This window comes from Arvicola amphibius, chromosome 11 (assembly GCF_903992535.2).
Source record: "Arvicola amphibius chromosome 11, mArvAmp1.2, whole genome shotgun sequence".
NCBI classification, from domain to species: domain Eukaryota; kingdom Metazoa; phylum Chordata; class Mammalia; order Rodentia; family Cricetidae; genus Arvicola; species Arvicola amphibius.
Genome location: NC_052057.2, coordinates 26,983,212 through 26,997,638, shown reverse-complemented (window position 1 = coordinate 26,997,638; position 14,427 = coordinate 26,983,212). Strand labels below are relative to the sequence as shown.

Genomic DNA, 14,427 nt, shown 5'->3' with positions numbered 1-14,427 from the left:
AAAATATTAAAACAGTTCATCTAAATTTCTAAAAAGACAGACAACTAATATGTAGAGGAGGACCTAATTACGTGTTACATTAAGTAATCTGTGATTCTGGGCTTCAGCCTTCATCTGTAAAGGCTGGGCCATTCCTCTACCCATAAGGAGGACTGGTAGAGACACGGTATAACTGAAAGTGACTTGGGTGCAGGTAAGGTGCCAGGACAAACCCAGGGGCCTGCACATGCCAGGCAAGCTGCCTACCACTAGCTCAAAGTGCTTCACGTATATAAGTCCATTAAGTGTGGCCAACTAAAACCCTACATTTGTTAAGTAGGCAATTATAGTTATAAAGGAAATGGAAATGTGTGGGTAATTGCCAAATATTCGTATAATGGGACAACACCAGAGTAGCACTTCTTCATGAAGTAATTAAGAAAACACGAGACTTCTATTGCTTAACCAAAACGATATCCTATACTGGCTTTAGAGTATTGTGAAAAATATCACCAGAGACCAAAACCACAAAATAAATTTCACTTCTATATTTCAGAAAACCTACTTGAATACACTTTGAAACAAGAGTACAACAAAATAGAATATACTTCAAATGTTGAATATACGAACTATTACAGTTCAAATCTGAACACTGGTACTTTCCTTCTTAAACATCAACTAAAAAAGAAAAAAGGGAAAAAAAAAGGAGGAAAGAAGGAAAAAGGATGAGAAAGGAAACAGCAGGTGTTAGAGCTACCTGACGAGTTCATGCTGAGCCTGAATTTCCAAACGCCAGGAGAACTGATGCTGACGAGTCTGCGAGACGCCAGGGCGCCGTGAGTGACGCGGGTACGTTAGTTACTTTCTTCACAATTAAGAAACAAACAGACTTAAACTACCATATAAAAGGTTACATGTAAATTCTATAACAATACTGTGCTAGGTACAAGATTTTTAAAATTTTTTCCTTTAATAAAAAAGCTTTACACAAACAAGCCATTAGCTTATTTCAAGGAAGAAAACCGAAAATTAGTCTAAGGCCTTTGTTTTAAAACAGCTTAAGCTATATGATATATATATTCAAAAACAAAAAATAAAACAAGGAACGCACTACATCTTTCTGTTACCCTCTTCTGGAGCTTTTGGATCCACACGGTTCACATTCTAGAATACCTATAGTAGCAGTCTTCACATAGCACCAGTTAAGTGAGTACTGTGCAAACACAGTAATAATTGCTGGTATGCATATAAAATGCATCAAAAATTGCTATATGTAACAATGAGATCACCCATCCCAACCCGCCCCACTGAAAACTATGTAACCTCTTACAGGTGTTAGTGTTCCAACTCTTAGTGTAACTTGCTATTGTAGTGGGCTGCTTGGTCCCTTTCAGTCTGTTTGCTTATTGAGGGTTCAGTTGTTCCTACTTTAAGAGGCAGTTTTCTGTCAGCATCTCAATGTGTAGTTCACTTCCCACTGAAACATGGGATAGGTAACTATTCCAGTCTGATTGCTTTCTTATGTGCACAATTGTCTGAAGTCCTCTGGCTTTTCTTGATGTCTTCCTTTGCAAGTGTTTGTCAGTACAACACTAACAGTCTGCAGGCCACGGCAGAGCTCGCTTATTTCTCACACGTCACTAGTCCTTCGGTTTTCATAGTCACAGGAAGGGCAATAGCAGAAGGCGCACTAACAACCACTACATGGGTTACTGTCTTATTCCCGTCTGCTCCCTTTTCTTCTACCAGCTGCAAAGTTTTCACATCATGTTCCTGCTTTTTTGCCACTGTTTCTGATTTAACCTCTGGCCCTTTTATGACTGCACTGATAACTCGAGGAGGAGTCTGGCCAGAAGCCTGCTGTGCAGGCACAGATAGTCTCATTACAGGAGTACCATGGGCTATTGAAACAGGGGTAAGTGCTCTCACAGCCAAGGGGGTTCCGACAATGTTAATGCTTCCTGATCCAGTCAGATTTGACTTTGTCTGCAGTTGACACTGTGCAAGCTGTGTGGCAGGGATGGTGATAATTTTGGCAGGCTGCATGGTGATTTTGTCTCCATTTTCAGTAGAGGCTGGCATCACAGTCGGGATCGTCTGAATGACGACTTTTGGAGAGGTGGCTGTGGTCGGACTGGTGCTGGTTATTAATGGTGTGCCTGCATTGACTGACTGAACTGCCACAGTTGAAATCTTTTGACCCAGTGATGTCATCACCACAGGAACTTGCATTGCCACACGAACTGTCCTGGTGGATAAAAACAAAAAAGTTGGCTATATTCAATACTAAATTAGAAAATAGGTCTCATGTTAAAAAGTAAACACGAATCCAAATGCCTAAAACCAGTGCTCCCAACGTTTACAGTTGTGGTAAAGTTGAGAAAGAAGAATCTCTGCTGCTCCTATTGGGGACAGGACCTGGCATCTCGTGCACGCTAATCAAGTGTCCTACTACTGAGCTACACGCCCAGCTTTTTGAGGCAAGGCCTTGCTAACTCACTGCTAGCTTACATCTCACTCTGTAGCAGTCAAGCCTTGAACTTGTGATTCTCCTGCCTGGGCCTCCACAGGACTACAAACGTGTTTTACTGTGTACAGCTAAAAGTATGTTTTAAAAGAGCCAGCACTTGATTTAAAAAACAAAACAAAACAAAAAAAAACCAACAACATTATTTTATATGCACTGGAGTTCTGCCTACACTCATGTCTGCATGAGGGTGCCCGCTGGATCCCCTGAAACTATAGTTACAGACAGTTGTGAGCTGCCATGTGGGCACTGGGAATTGAACCCAGGTCCTCTGGAAGAGCAGCCAGTGCTCTTAGCCGCTGAACCACCTCTCCAACCCCAAGATGCATTTTTTAAAGTGTTCATACAGTGTTGGCTATTACAGTTCAAATGTTCCAAGGTGAGTTTAAAGAACAAAACACTATGTTACAGTTAATGGCCCCCTCACCTTGGAGCTGCTGCAGCTGTCACAGATGCTGTGGTGGTAGGAGACCTGGATGAAGTGTCTTGAGCAGGGGAACTGAGATTCACAACTCTAGCCACACCCTTCTCTGCTCTGGAGCAGTTTATGGATGAGTTTTTCCCGCCACGAACAGAAGTTGCTGCTTTCAGGAGACTTTCTGCAGACAGTGACACTCGCTCTAGGGACTTCTCGTCAGCGGCTGCTGCCAGGTCTTCACTGCAGGTTTCGCTCTTGTCGTCATCAATGACCACTATGTTTTTGGGCATGTCCTTGAACTGATACACAAGCCTCTGTCCTTCAACCTTTGCGAGAATCCCCCTTTGGTAGTAGTATCTGAGAGGAAAAATGATTGAACAGTCAAACGTACTCTTGCCTTCACAATAAGACCACACAGAACACGCTGCGAGTGCTCCTCTGCTCGACTACTCATGCGACTACAGATCTGGTGTGTCGTGCCACAGGCCTGTGACTGTTAATACTGACTGTCAATCTGACAAGCTCTAGAAGCACTTAGGAGCTAACTCTCTGTTTTTTTCCTAGATTACATTAAGGTGAGAAGACCCAAGGTAAGTGTGGGGCAGCACTGTTGCATGACACAGAGTGTCAGACCAAATAAAAAGGATAAAGCAAGCTAAGTAGCAGCTTTCATCTCTGTTGTCTGGCTGTGGGTGTGACGCGAGTCCTAGCACTATGAACTCTCCGTCCCCGAGAAGTAGCTAGTGCGGCTCTGTAACCTTGATGTGTACAGAGACGTGTGGTACCGAGGGCTGACCCTAGACACATTACTAAGAGGAAAGTGCTCTATCACCCAGCTTTTCCTCCAGCACCCCGCCTCCTCTATTTATATAGACCAGGCTAGTTTCCAACTCTAGATTGATCCTCCTTCCTCTCAAGCGATGAGATCACAGTACGTCTGCCATCTACACCTTGTTCTTTCTTTAGGATAGCTTAGCCTAAACACAGGACACTTTACGTTGATACTACAAGTAACTCTATGTTATAAAAACAAGGACTTTATATGGAAAGTTTAGCAGAGATGCAGAATATATGAACACTGTCACAGAACACAATATAGGAGTGGCTCGTGCCTGACACACCAGATTTGGGAACCTAAGGTAAAAGAATTGATGCAAGTTCAAGCCAGCCAACATAAGTTCCAGGCCAGCCTGGCCTAGACTTGTCTCAAATAAATAAACACTATGTGAACACTGAGGATTTAATGGATTTCTCATACTAACCAAACAACAAAAATTTTTCATTATCAAGACAGTGTCATTTACAATATTTTCAGGAACTAAAAGCAAATTAACTTTGGAAAATATATTTCATCTAGGGTTTCTTATAGAATCTCACTGTAACCCAGGCTGGCTTCAAACTTCTATGTAAAGGAAAATGACTTTCAACTTACTATCCTGCCTTCAATCCCCAAACAGTGTGACTACAAGGCACATGCCACTGCATCCAGTCTGGGTTTAATGTCTTAAAAGGCCTACAATGTAACAATTTCTATTCCAGAACAGTCCTAATGCAGAATCAATTTTCAGTAAATAAGGATTTTCCGATATTGAAGTTTTACATGTATATCAAACTTCTTTCCCCATCTATTTCCAAATCTAAGAAGTTTGTCTAGATTGTTCACCAAAATTAGAAATTAAGGGATTTAGAAAAAAAAAAAAAGCTTTTCTTTAAACAACTTTAACAATAAACAGACAATCTAAAGAGACATGTAAGTTATACTTCAAAACTAGCCCATGTTCATTCTCACCTCAAAGCTCGCCCCATAGTCTCATAGTTCATATCTGGTTTGTTCTTGTGCTTTCCCCAAAGCTTCGAGACAGCCTTTGAGTCCACGAGTTTGAATATGCCCTTTTCTCTCTGAGTCCACTTAATATACCTGGGACAAGTATTTTTATCTTGAAGTAGGTCTAAAAGAAACTCCCACAGATAAGTTGTGTTTCCTTTAAAAACAAAAACAATGATAGGTATTAATTTAAAATTCATTAATATGATTAATTGCAAATAAAATACCCTGATTTACAATAAAAATATTAAATATACTTATCTGCCATTTCTTTTTGAGGTGAGATCTCATTTTGCAGCCTTGCGAGACCTGCAAATTGCTACAGACTAAGCTGCTCTCAAAGCTGCCTCTGCCTCCCAAATGCTGGGATCAAAGGCCTGCAGCACCATGCCCAGACTACGTGTCTATTCTTAAAAATCTATGCTTTTCCTCAAGGAAGCTGACAGAGGCCCTGGATCTCTACTGTCCTATGTCCTGTATCCAAGGCTTCAACTTCAGTAAAGGAAATAGCATAATGCTTAGTATAACACAAGAGTATAATGCTGAGTTAAACAGATTTGAACTCAATATAATAACCTGTACATGTTTTATATTCTATGCCAAGTCCCTTAAAACTCATCAGAAGGCACTAACCAGCTTTGCTATTGTTAGTGCTGAGGCGGTCTCAGAGCCTAGGCTGACCCTACAGCCTCCACCTCCCCAGTGCTTGTGCCAGTGCTTGGGACATCAATCAGGACCTTTTTGCAAGAAATCCTTTTCTTTGATTAACCAGGAGGCCGGAACTGTGGGGCACTTGCCTACAGGATGCCTCAATCCACGAACTCTTATGATCTCTGAACAGCTAGTAAATGTAAACTGAACTACCATATAATTAGTCCTGGATCACACCACTAGCAACATCAAACATTTATGCAAAATAAAATGTCTACACTTGAAGCTGGAGAGATGGCTCAGTGGTTACAAGCTCATACTGTTTTCCAGAGGACCAAAACTTCCATCTTAGCGCCCATACCAGGGCAGCTCAATAGGTTTACTACCTATTAACTCCAGCTCTGAGACTGTAATGCCTCTGGCCTCCACGGCACCTGCACTGACTGACATGCACCTACAGACATATACACATGAATAAAAATAAAAATGGCATCTATGTGTATCTATGACAGTCTGATGTCTGCCTCAAGGAACGAACAATTTAGGGAAGGGGGCAGATGACAAGATAAGACAATGATGTAGGATCAGCCCTAAACAATGTAAGACATGTCACAAGGCACTGTGTCTCAAAAAGAATCACAGAAACCAGTGGCTCAGATTTCAGGAATGGTTAAGTCTTGGAAGACAGTTAATATATGCATAAAGGGGAAGATTTTGCAAAGTACAATAAATAAACCCAAAAGGAAGAAAAGGATTCTCTTATTTATTAATTTCCCTTGGAAAGGGGAAGAGAACCTGCACCTTGAGAAAGCCAGACTTTGCGAGCTGTTTTCCATTTTCTTCCTGCAGAGCCTCTAGGAACAGGGATCCTTAAACTGATGAAAGAAGACTCCTGAGAGAAAAAGGTGACAATACACTTGTTCCTACCCAGTCCAAGACTCCTCTACTAACAATCCCTCGCTATATCCTTGAGTGCAGACCCAAGCTTCGGGAGAGGCCTCCAAACCAAACTCACTGCAGCCCATCTTCAACTCAAACACTGGCATTTCATTTTCATTCAGAACTCCCTTCCCAGTCAACACACAGCTCACAGCTGAGCACAGTATGTACACATCTCTAGGCCAAAAAGACTAGCCTCCTCAGGATTGCCTCCTTAGGACCACCTCTCAGCTCCGAAGCAGCAGTGCATCCCCACCAGTACCCATGCATACCATCAACCACACCTGCAGCTGGGTACTCTTTTACAAGCAGGGATTACTAGATTCTGTGACTAGACCCAGGAAAAGTGAGCAGAGATTTAATTATTTTATTTATTGATTTAATGTAGTCCTGGCTGTCCTGGAACTTGCTATATTCACCAGGCTAGTCTTGAACTCACAGAGATGTGCCTGTCTCTGCCTCCCCACACCATACAGATAACTACACATCAAGACTTTAAATGACTCTGTTTGGTGAGTTAGACTCTTCAACATCTATAGCTGCTGAGTGTAGATAGTTCATTACTCTATCCAAGTTCTCATTCCCAACTTAATCATCTTGTTCTAAGGAAAACAGATTTCAAACACGGATGCTTTCATAGGACTCCCACCTATAACAGACACTTTTATCTTGTGTTTTCAGAACAATGGCCAGAGTTTGAATACAGCTTCATCTGTAACTTTAACCATATTGTAACATATGCTTCAAGTTTAGACTAAACTATAAATGCTTTAGGAGCTGAGGATATGGCTCAGAAAGAAGATTGCCTGTTTAGTGTGCACAAGACCTTCAAGTCCATTCCTAGCACCACCAAGAAGCAACAAAGCCAGAAATAACCATGTATTTGCAGTTTGACTTTCTACTTACTATTACAGTGTAACTTTAAAGTCTGCAATATAATTTCAGGAGAGGTTCTCATAGTAACCCAAATTGAGCTCAAGCTCTCTAAGGTACCCAAGGGTGACCCTCAATCTTCAATCCTCTTGTTGGGATTACAGGTGTGCACTAACATGCCTAGTTCTACTCAGTGCTAGAGAACGTGCACACTAGGGGTTTACTAGGCAAGTATTCCATTGGCTGTGCTATCCCTTGGCCTTAATATACACTGAAAGACAAAAACTAACACATTTGAAATGTAAGCTCACCAAGGGCAGACACGGAAATGAAAGTCTGAAACCTGTCCCAAACTGAGTCAAATGTGTCCCAAATTCCTAAGATCAATGAAATTCAAATTTTTCTTTCTTTCTCTGAGATATAACCAAGTTTTCCTGTGGACTTATTACGCACAGTTTTCACTAGACTTACATAATAAATCTATTAATAATAGGACAAATTTAAACATTAATAAAAAAATTTAAGACAATCAAAATTTAAAAACACTTACTATTATTAACCAGTGATAAATTTTGTTTATGGGATCATCAAACATCCCAAATAAGAAAGCAGAGAGGTTGGAGAGATGGCTGAATGGTTAAGAACTCTGACTGCTTTTGAAAAAGACCTGTGTTCCTAGCACCCATGATTGCTTGCAACTCCAATTCCAGGAGAGCTTTTAAAAAGAGTTGAGTGTGGTGATGCACACCTTTAATTCCAACACCTAGGAAGCAAAGCCAGGTGGATCTCTGAGTTCTGGGACAGCCAGGACTACAGAGAAATCCTGTCTTGAAATGAAGAAAGCAAGTATGTATCAGAAGGCCTGAGGTAGCTTAAATGACAGAGCTTGTTGCCAAAACTGATGACTGGAGTCCAGTCCCTAGCACCACACAGTACAGAGCTGCTGGCTCTCACAGACTGTCACCTGACTTCACCCATCCAAACAAATCAACAAGTACAGCTTCTTCTATTAAAGTGGTTCAGCATGATAACCATAAATGATATTACATAAATATCCCCTAAACAACAGTTCCTACAAACAATGTGGTTAGTACTGTCCCATGGATATTACCACTATCCTATCGATATATGCAGCTATTTTGATGAAAGTTCCCCATAATGCTGACTCGCCCCTGATTTAGAACTGAGAGATGGTACTCCCATATGCACATCCACTAGAAATTATCCTTCTTGCAACTGCAAAATGTCTCTCTCATACAAACACACACAAAATTATCTTATTTCCAAGATGATCATCCACAAATTACCTTTTCCTTCTCTGGCTTTCTTCTTGACTCCTAACTCAGGAGACCCATTGGAGACTGGTGACTGCTGGGTCTTTGGTTTACGGCCAACTGAAAAATTAAGATAATAAAATCATAAACTGAAAACAGAAATAATTACCAGACTCTCTAAAAATACATTCCTCACTAAACTAGACACTAATGTGCAGCTTAGAGTCAGTTCTAAGGAGGCGTGGCACACAGCTATGAAAAGCTAAAAAGGAAGACTCTGAAGTCAGCCTGCACTACGTGGTGAGTTAAAAGCAGCCTACTCAGTGTTCCTAGAGGTGTAGCTCAGCAGCAGAGCGCTTGCCTAGCACACTTGAAGCCTTGGGCCCAGCCCCAGCACACCCCCTCACCCAGGAAGGCCCAGTGTGTATGAAAGTTGCTGTAGTAAAAGAGCATTAAAGACTTCTGTAATCTTAAGTAAAACGGTTGGTAGAAACTGGACTATACACACTCAGTAAATTCTCTAACTTCTGTTATCAGATCAGAGACAGCCTCAATCTGCTACATTTTCAGACTGTTGTCCTGGAGCTCACTATGTAGACCAGGCTGGCCTTGTGCTCAGGGATACTACTGCCTCTGCCTCCAAGTCCTGGAACCAAAGGTGGGCACCAACCACATCCAGCTGTTAGAAAGGTTGTTAGCATAGTATTTTTATTCTTGAAGAACTTCATACATTCACAGAAAGTAATTTTGATCATATCCTCCCTCCTTCATTCAGTAAAAAACAATTTCATCTATGTACCGCAGATGATCTGATCATATGAAACCCTTTGAGCACAAATGAACAAAACATTAAACACTTAAACATTAAACGCTTGCACTGTAAGAGACAGTTCCCCAGAATTCTAAGCTAAATTAGTGTTAAAATTTCCCCCTTGTTAACATGCAGATACACTGGAGATGTTGAAAAAAATAAAACACACTCTTCCAAGTGATTATGTCTAATAAATGTGTGTCATTTATCTGTTGATAGGTATCTAGATTCTATAACTTGGCTACTATAAATCATGACAAAACTAAGATTCATTATATATTATATGCTGACTTAAGATTCCTTCGCGAATATATGATTGGTATAGCTGAAGCATACTGTAAGTCCTATTTTCAACTTTTTGAGGAACCCCATAATTTACATTACTACCAACAGTGCAAAAGTGTTTCATTCCCTTACCCACCAGTGGCCCATTCTTAGTAGGAGGTGCTGCATTTTGTTGAGATGGTGTGATTTTTGTTGTTTTTAATTACATGTATTAGAGTGTGTGTGTGTGTGTGTGTGTGTGTGTCCCCTCAACACAGTGTCACATATGCACGTGGACATCAGAGATCAATATGCAGGAATCAGTTCTCTCGCACTACCATGTGGACCCCAGGGACTGAACTCAGACTATGAGGCTTGCTTGCAAGTCCCTTTACATGCTGAGCCATCACACCAGCCCTTGTCTTTGTTTTTCTTTTTTTGGTTTTTCAAGACAGGGTTTCTCTGTGAAGCCCTAGGTGTCCTAGAACTCATTATGTTGACCAGTTTGGCCTGAAACCCAGAGATTCACCTCTCTACCTCTCATTAAAGGCATGTGGCACCACTGCCCTGCTTGGTTTTTGCTTATTTGTTTGGTTTGTTTGTTTTTGAGACAGTTCTTTCCGTGTAGCTCTAGGTGCTTGGAACTCACTCTGTAGACCAAACTGTCCACCAAAATAGGGTTTTACAATGCGCCTCAGGCAACTCAACTTTCAACAGTCCTTTCTTGGCCTTCTATGTGCTAGGATCACAGGAATGAGCACCATGCCCACTTAGTCCTCTTGGATGCAGCCATTCTGAGTTGGATGGATTCAGGAACAGCAAATGTATCTTCACCTGCATTTCCCTGGGGGGTAAAGATGCATTTTCACGTGTATACACTGACAATTTGTACTTCTGAGCATTTGCCCAGCAGTGAGTGATTGGATTATCTGTTTTTGTTGTTTTAATTATTTTGCATTCTTTATGCCAAAGGATTTTAGTGGGTAGTGAGTAACAGAATATGCTGTACTTTTAAGACATACTTAACCTCTCCCGCCTGTCTGAACTGTATAATGGAAGGCAGTGTGTTCCTTTACTCTAACAGATGAGTGCGGTGGCCACACTGCCCGACGGCAGACTCTTCTCCCTCTGGAGCTCCAGATAAACCCTTCCTTCTGCAGTCTGCCCTGGTCACGGGGTTTTATCACGGCAATACAAGTTCTTAACTAAAGATTTAGTTTCTTTCAAATTTTACCCTTGACTTGATAGTAAAAGACAAATGCATTGCATTCCCATCTCCTTGTGATGTGGCAGGTGTGCTGGCCCCTTATGCTTTACCCACTGAGAGGTGGCTTAAAAAGTGGAATTCTTTTCCTGTTACTACTACATTTATACTGGGAATCTTAGATGTCTGTGTTCGTATGTTTAACGTGTATAGAAGTTTTGCCTGCATGTATGTCTGTGTACCACTTTGCATGTCTGGTACTCAGAAGAGGGCTTCAAGACTCATGACACTGGAGTTAAAGGCAGCTGTGCATCCGATCCTCTGGAAATAGATTTACAGACAGCTGTGAACGTCATGTGAGTGCTGGGAATAGAATCTAGAAAACCAACCAGTGTTCTTAACTTATAGGCCATCTATCCAGTCCCCACCCTTTGTTTTTTAGAGAAAGTAAAAATCCTAGCATTTGGGGGGCAGAAGCAGGTGGGCCTGTATGGGAAGTAGGGGGAAGACAGAAGGAAGAGAAGAAAATAGTATGAGGAGGTAGCAGCACAAGGAAACGGGGTGCAGAATTGGGAAAGAAGGGAAAAAGCCAGGAACGGTAAGAGGATGAAACAATGGAGAAAGTATTTGGCTTAAAAGAAAAAGATTCATAGTCCTTGTGAAATTCCACATCAACCACAGTCCAAGATATGCCCACGCAAACTCAGGAGAGATGGCCACACAAAACACTTTGTTTTGTTTTGTTGGTTTTTTTCCTGAGAGCTTTTTGTTTTGTTATTTTTTGTTTGTTTCGGTTTGGGGTTTTTTTTCTTGGAAAAAGAATGAAATTGGATTCATTTTCCAATTTCAGGAAAGGGAGGTAGGGAGACAGGGAGGATCTAGGAGGCATTAGGAGAGGAAAAAAAATCAAAATATATGAAAAACCAATTTTCAGTAAAAAGAAAAAAACTGCCCACCAGCATGTCACACCATAGCTGCATTGTTTTTTTTAAAAACACTGTCCACAAAGGGAAGAAAACATAAGACCACGAATTACTTGGTAGTTTTGGTGTAGGTGTGTGGGTGTGTGTGTGCGTGCACGTTAATCAGCAGGCTGTGTAGGTAGCACCTGCTTGGAATCATCTCAATACTGGTGAGGCCAAGGCAGGAGAATGATAAATTCAAGGATAGCTTGAGCTATATATAAATAAGACCTTCTCCCAAAACAATAATTCAAAAATCCAAGTTTGAATGTAATAAGCAAATTCTTCTAAAGAGTTTACAATGTAGGGACTTTGGCTCTTTTGGGGACCCAGCTCCTGCACCTTTAGCTCTTTTTTTTTAATTGTTTCTTTTTTTAATTTATTATATTTATTTATTATTATGTATACAATATTCTTTCTGCGTGTATGCCTGCAGGCCAGAATAGGGCACCAGATCTCATTGCAGATGGTTGTGAGCCACCATGTGGTTGCCGGGAATTGAACTCAGGACCTTTGGAAGAACAGGCAATGCTCTTAACCACTGAGCCATCTCTCCAGCCCCACCTTTAGCTCTTAAATGCAAACACCTTTTTTGAGGGTGTTTGTGATGAGCAATACAGGGGACAGGACCCAGGGTACTGAACATGCCAAGTGTTCTATTGCTGTGGTGTATGTGTGTATCTCGGCAATTGGGGGAATTATTTTTATTAATGGACAGTAGCTCACTGGCCTTGAATACTAGATCCTTCTGCTTCAGTCTCCAACTAGTGGTGATTATAGTAGGTAAGCATTACCAGGCCTGGCCACAAACATCTTTAAACAATATTAATATTAAAGCACATATCAATTTGCATATTCCTGAGTCTAGTTAAAATAACATAATCTGCCAGGTAGTGGTGGCACATAACTTTAATCCCAGTACTCAATTCAGAGGCAAGACTGACTGCACTGAGTTCAAGGCCATCTTGGTCTACAGAGTGAGTTCCAGGACAGCCAGGGTTACACAGAGAAACCCTGTTTCAAAAAACAAAATAAACAAAAAACAAAAAAGATGGGAAAGATTTCTCAATTGATAAATATACTCACCTTTTTTCTTTTTCATTGGTTCGTGGCTATCTGGCGAAGTGGGAATAGGTGAAGCATCCATTGGTTCGGACTCTTCCGTCGATACCTCTACTACAGTCTCTGTAATGACATCTGGCCTCATCGCAGCATGGATGAACTCTGGAGTTGATATACAAGGAGGGACAAACACTTCCACTATAAAAAAAAGTTGAAAAATTAAAATTCCCCACCCCTATTATAGTTTCCTATGTGGAAAGTTCAATATTTAGAAGAGGCAAGGTTTACAGAAGAATTATTCAAAGTAAGATTAAGAACTTGTGCCTGAAGAAATCAAGTAACTGAATATCCAAAATGATCTAAAATACACAAGGACAATCACTTTGACAGTTATGAAGCCAACCTCTTTTTCATGTTTTTAGAGACTTTTTAAAGAAGACTTATTTTTATTTTATGTGTACGGATGCTTTGCTTGCATGTTTGTGCACTTATGTGCTGAATGCTTCCAGAAGCCAGAAGGGGGCATCAGATCCTCTAGAATTGGGAGTTACCATGTGGGTGTGGAAACCAAACCCAGGTCCTCTGCAAGAGCACACTTAACCTGAGCCATCTCTCCAACTCCCTTTAAACTTATAGGTTAATTATAGCAACATTTTACATTATTATTTTGACAAAGAAAATTAAAAAATAATCGTCCTTAAATAATTACTTCCATTGTACATATCTGCCATTATTTATTAACTGAGGAATACAAGGACATGATACAAAATGTAAAAATGTACAAATGTATATTCAGTACAAAGTATATATTTTTTCATTTTAAAATATGAAAAAGGGCCTAACTGTTCATTTCAGGACAGTCACTAAATATTATTGTAAATCACTAAAATAGTACATACAGATTTGCTATCTGGTATTCTACTACATAATGTGTTGTTTCAACTCCCATCACATACACATGAATAACCAGGATACCACACTTCTACTTCAAATTAGGAAATCCAGATACTGTCTCCTAACATGGATCAATATGCTACCCAGCAAAGCCACCGTTTACTTCTCATAACCTTGAAGAATGGACTGGATTCCTGAGCTAACTAAAAATATGATTGTAGGAAAAATGGAAAATGGCTAAGTGTTTTAAAGAACACCGACTGCCCTTTCAGGAATGGAATACAATTCCCAACATCTACATGACAGCTCACAACCATCTTTAACTCTAGTCCCAAAGGATCTGGCCCTCTCTTCTGGCACCCATGGGCATCAAACACACACATGTGCAGACATGCATGCAGGCAAACACCCATACACATAAAGTAACCTTTTAAAATTGGCTGCGGTTAGCAACTAACTATAATTCCTGCACAATGAATTAAAATTAGGACAAAATCAAACTAGTGCAACACTACTATTAAAGTCAATCTACAAGGAAAAAGGAGCCTTATTTCACAAGATGAAAGGTGTGTAAGATAATTCCTTCCCGCTCTACCATGGCAGTTCCATGTAGTTACTGCCTGCTGATCAGTAAGTAACGGAGTCAAAGACTATAGGAAGCAAATGGTCCAACTGTTCCTACTCTTAAGGACTACAACCACCTACAATTTACCAGAATCAAGAAAATAAACATTATACATAAAT

The 14,427-nt window shown here is 40.6% G+C and overlaps 1 protein-coding gene and 1 long non-coding RNA gene across 8 annotated transcripts in view; one reads left to right on the top strand and one right to left on the bottom strand.

Moving 5' to 3' along the window:
- Positions 1 to 927: 927 nt before the first annotated feature.
- Positions 928 to 14,427, bottom strand: part of Elf2 (E74 like ETS transcription factor 2) — an 84,710-nt gene continuing 71,210 nt past the window's right edge. For 5 of the 7 annotated variants that reach the window (XM_038347021.1, XM_038347023.1, XM_038347022.1 and 2 more), the window contains 5 exons: positions 12,814 to 12,987; positions 8,520 to 8,606; positions 4,714 to 4,906; positions 2,934 to 3,281; positions 928 to 2,227 (listed from right to left, as the gene is read on the bottom strand). In XM_038347021.1, the coding sequence (XP_038202949.1) occupies positions 1,603 to 2,227; positions 2,934 to 3,281; positions 4,714 to 4,906; positions 8,520 to 8,606; positions 12,814 to 12,987 (1,427 nt within the window). In that variant the 3' untranslated portion in view covers positions 928 to 1,602. The remainder of the gene's footprint in view (positions 2,228 to 2,933; positions 3,282 to 4,713; positions 4,907 to 8,519; positions 8,607 to 12,813; positions 12,988 to 14,427) is intronic. The other 2 variants (XM_038347024.1, XM_038347026.1) reach the window with 1 other exon arrangement.
- LOC119825974 lies at positions 3,525 to 14,426 on the top strand. The gene is made up of 2 exons (XR_005287345.1): positions 3,525 to 6,305; positions 12,853 to 14,426. It is a non-coding gene; the product is annotated as an uncharacterized LOC119825974 (long non-coding RNA).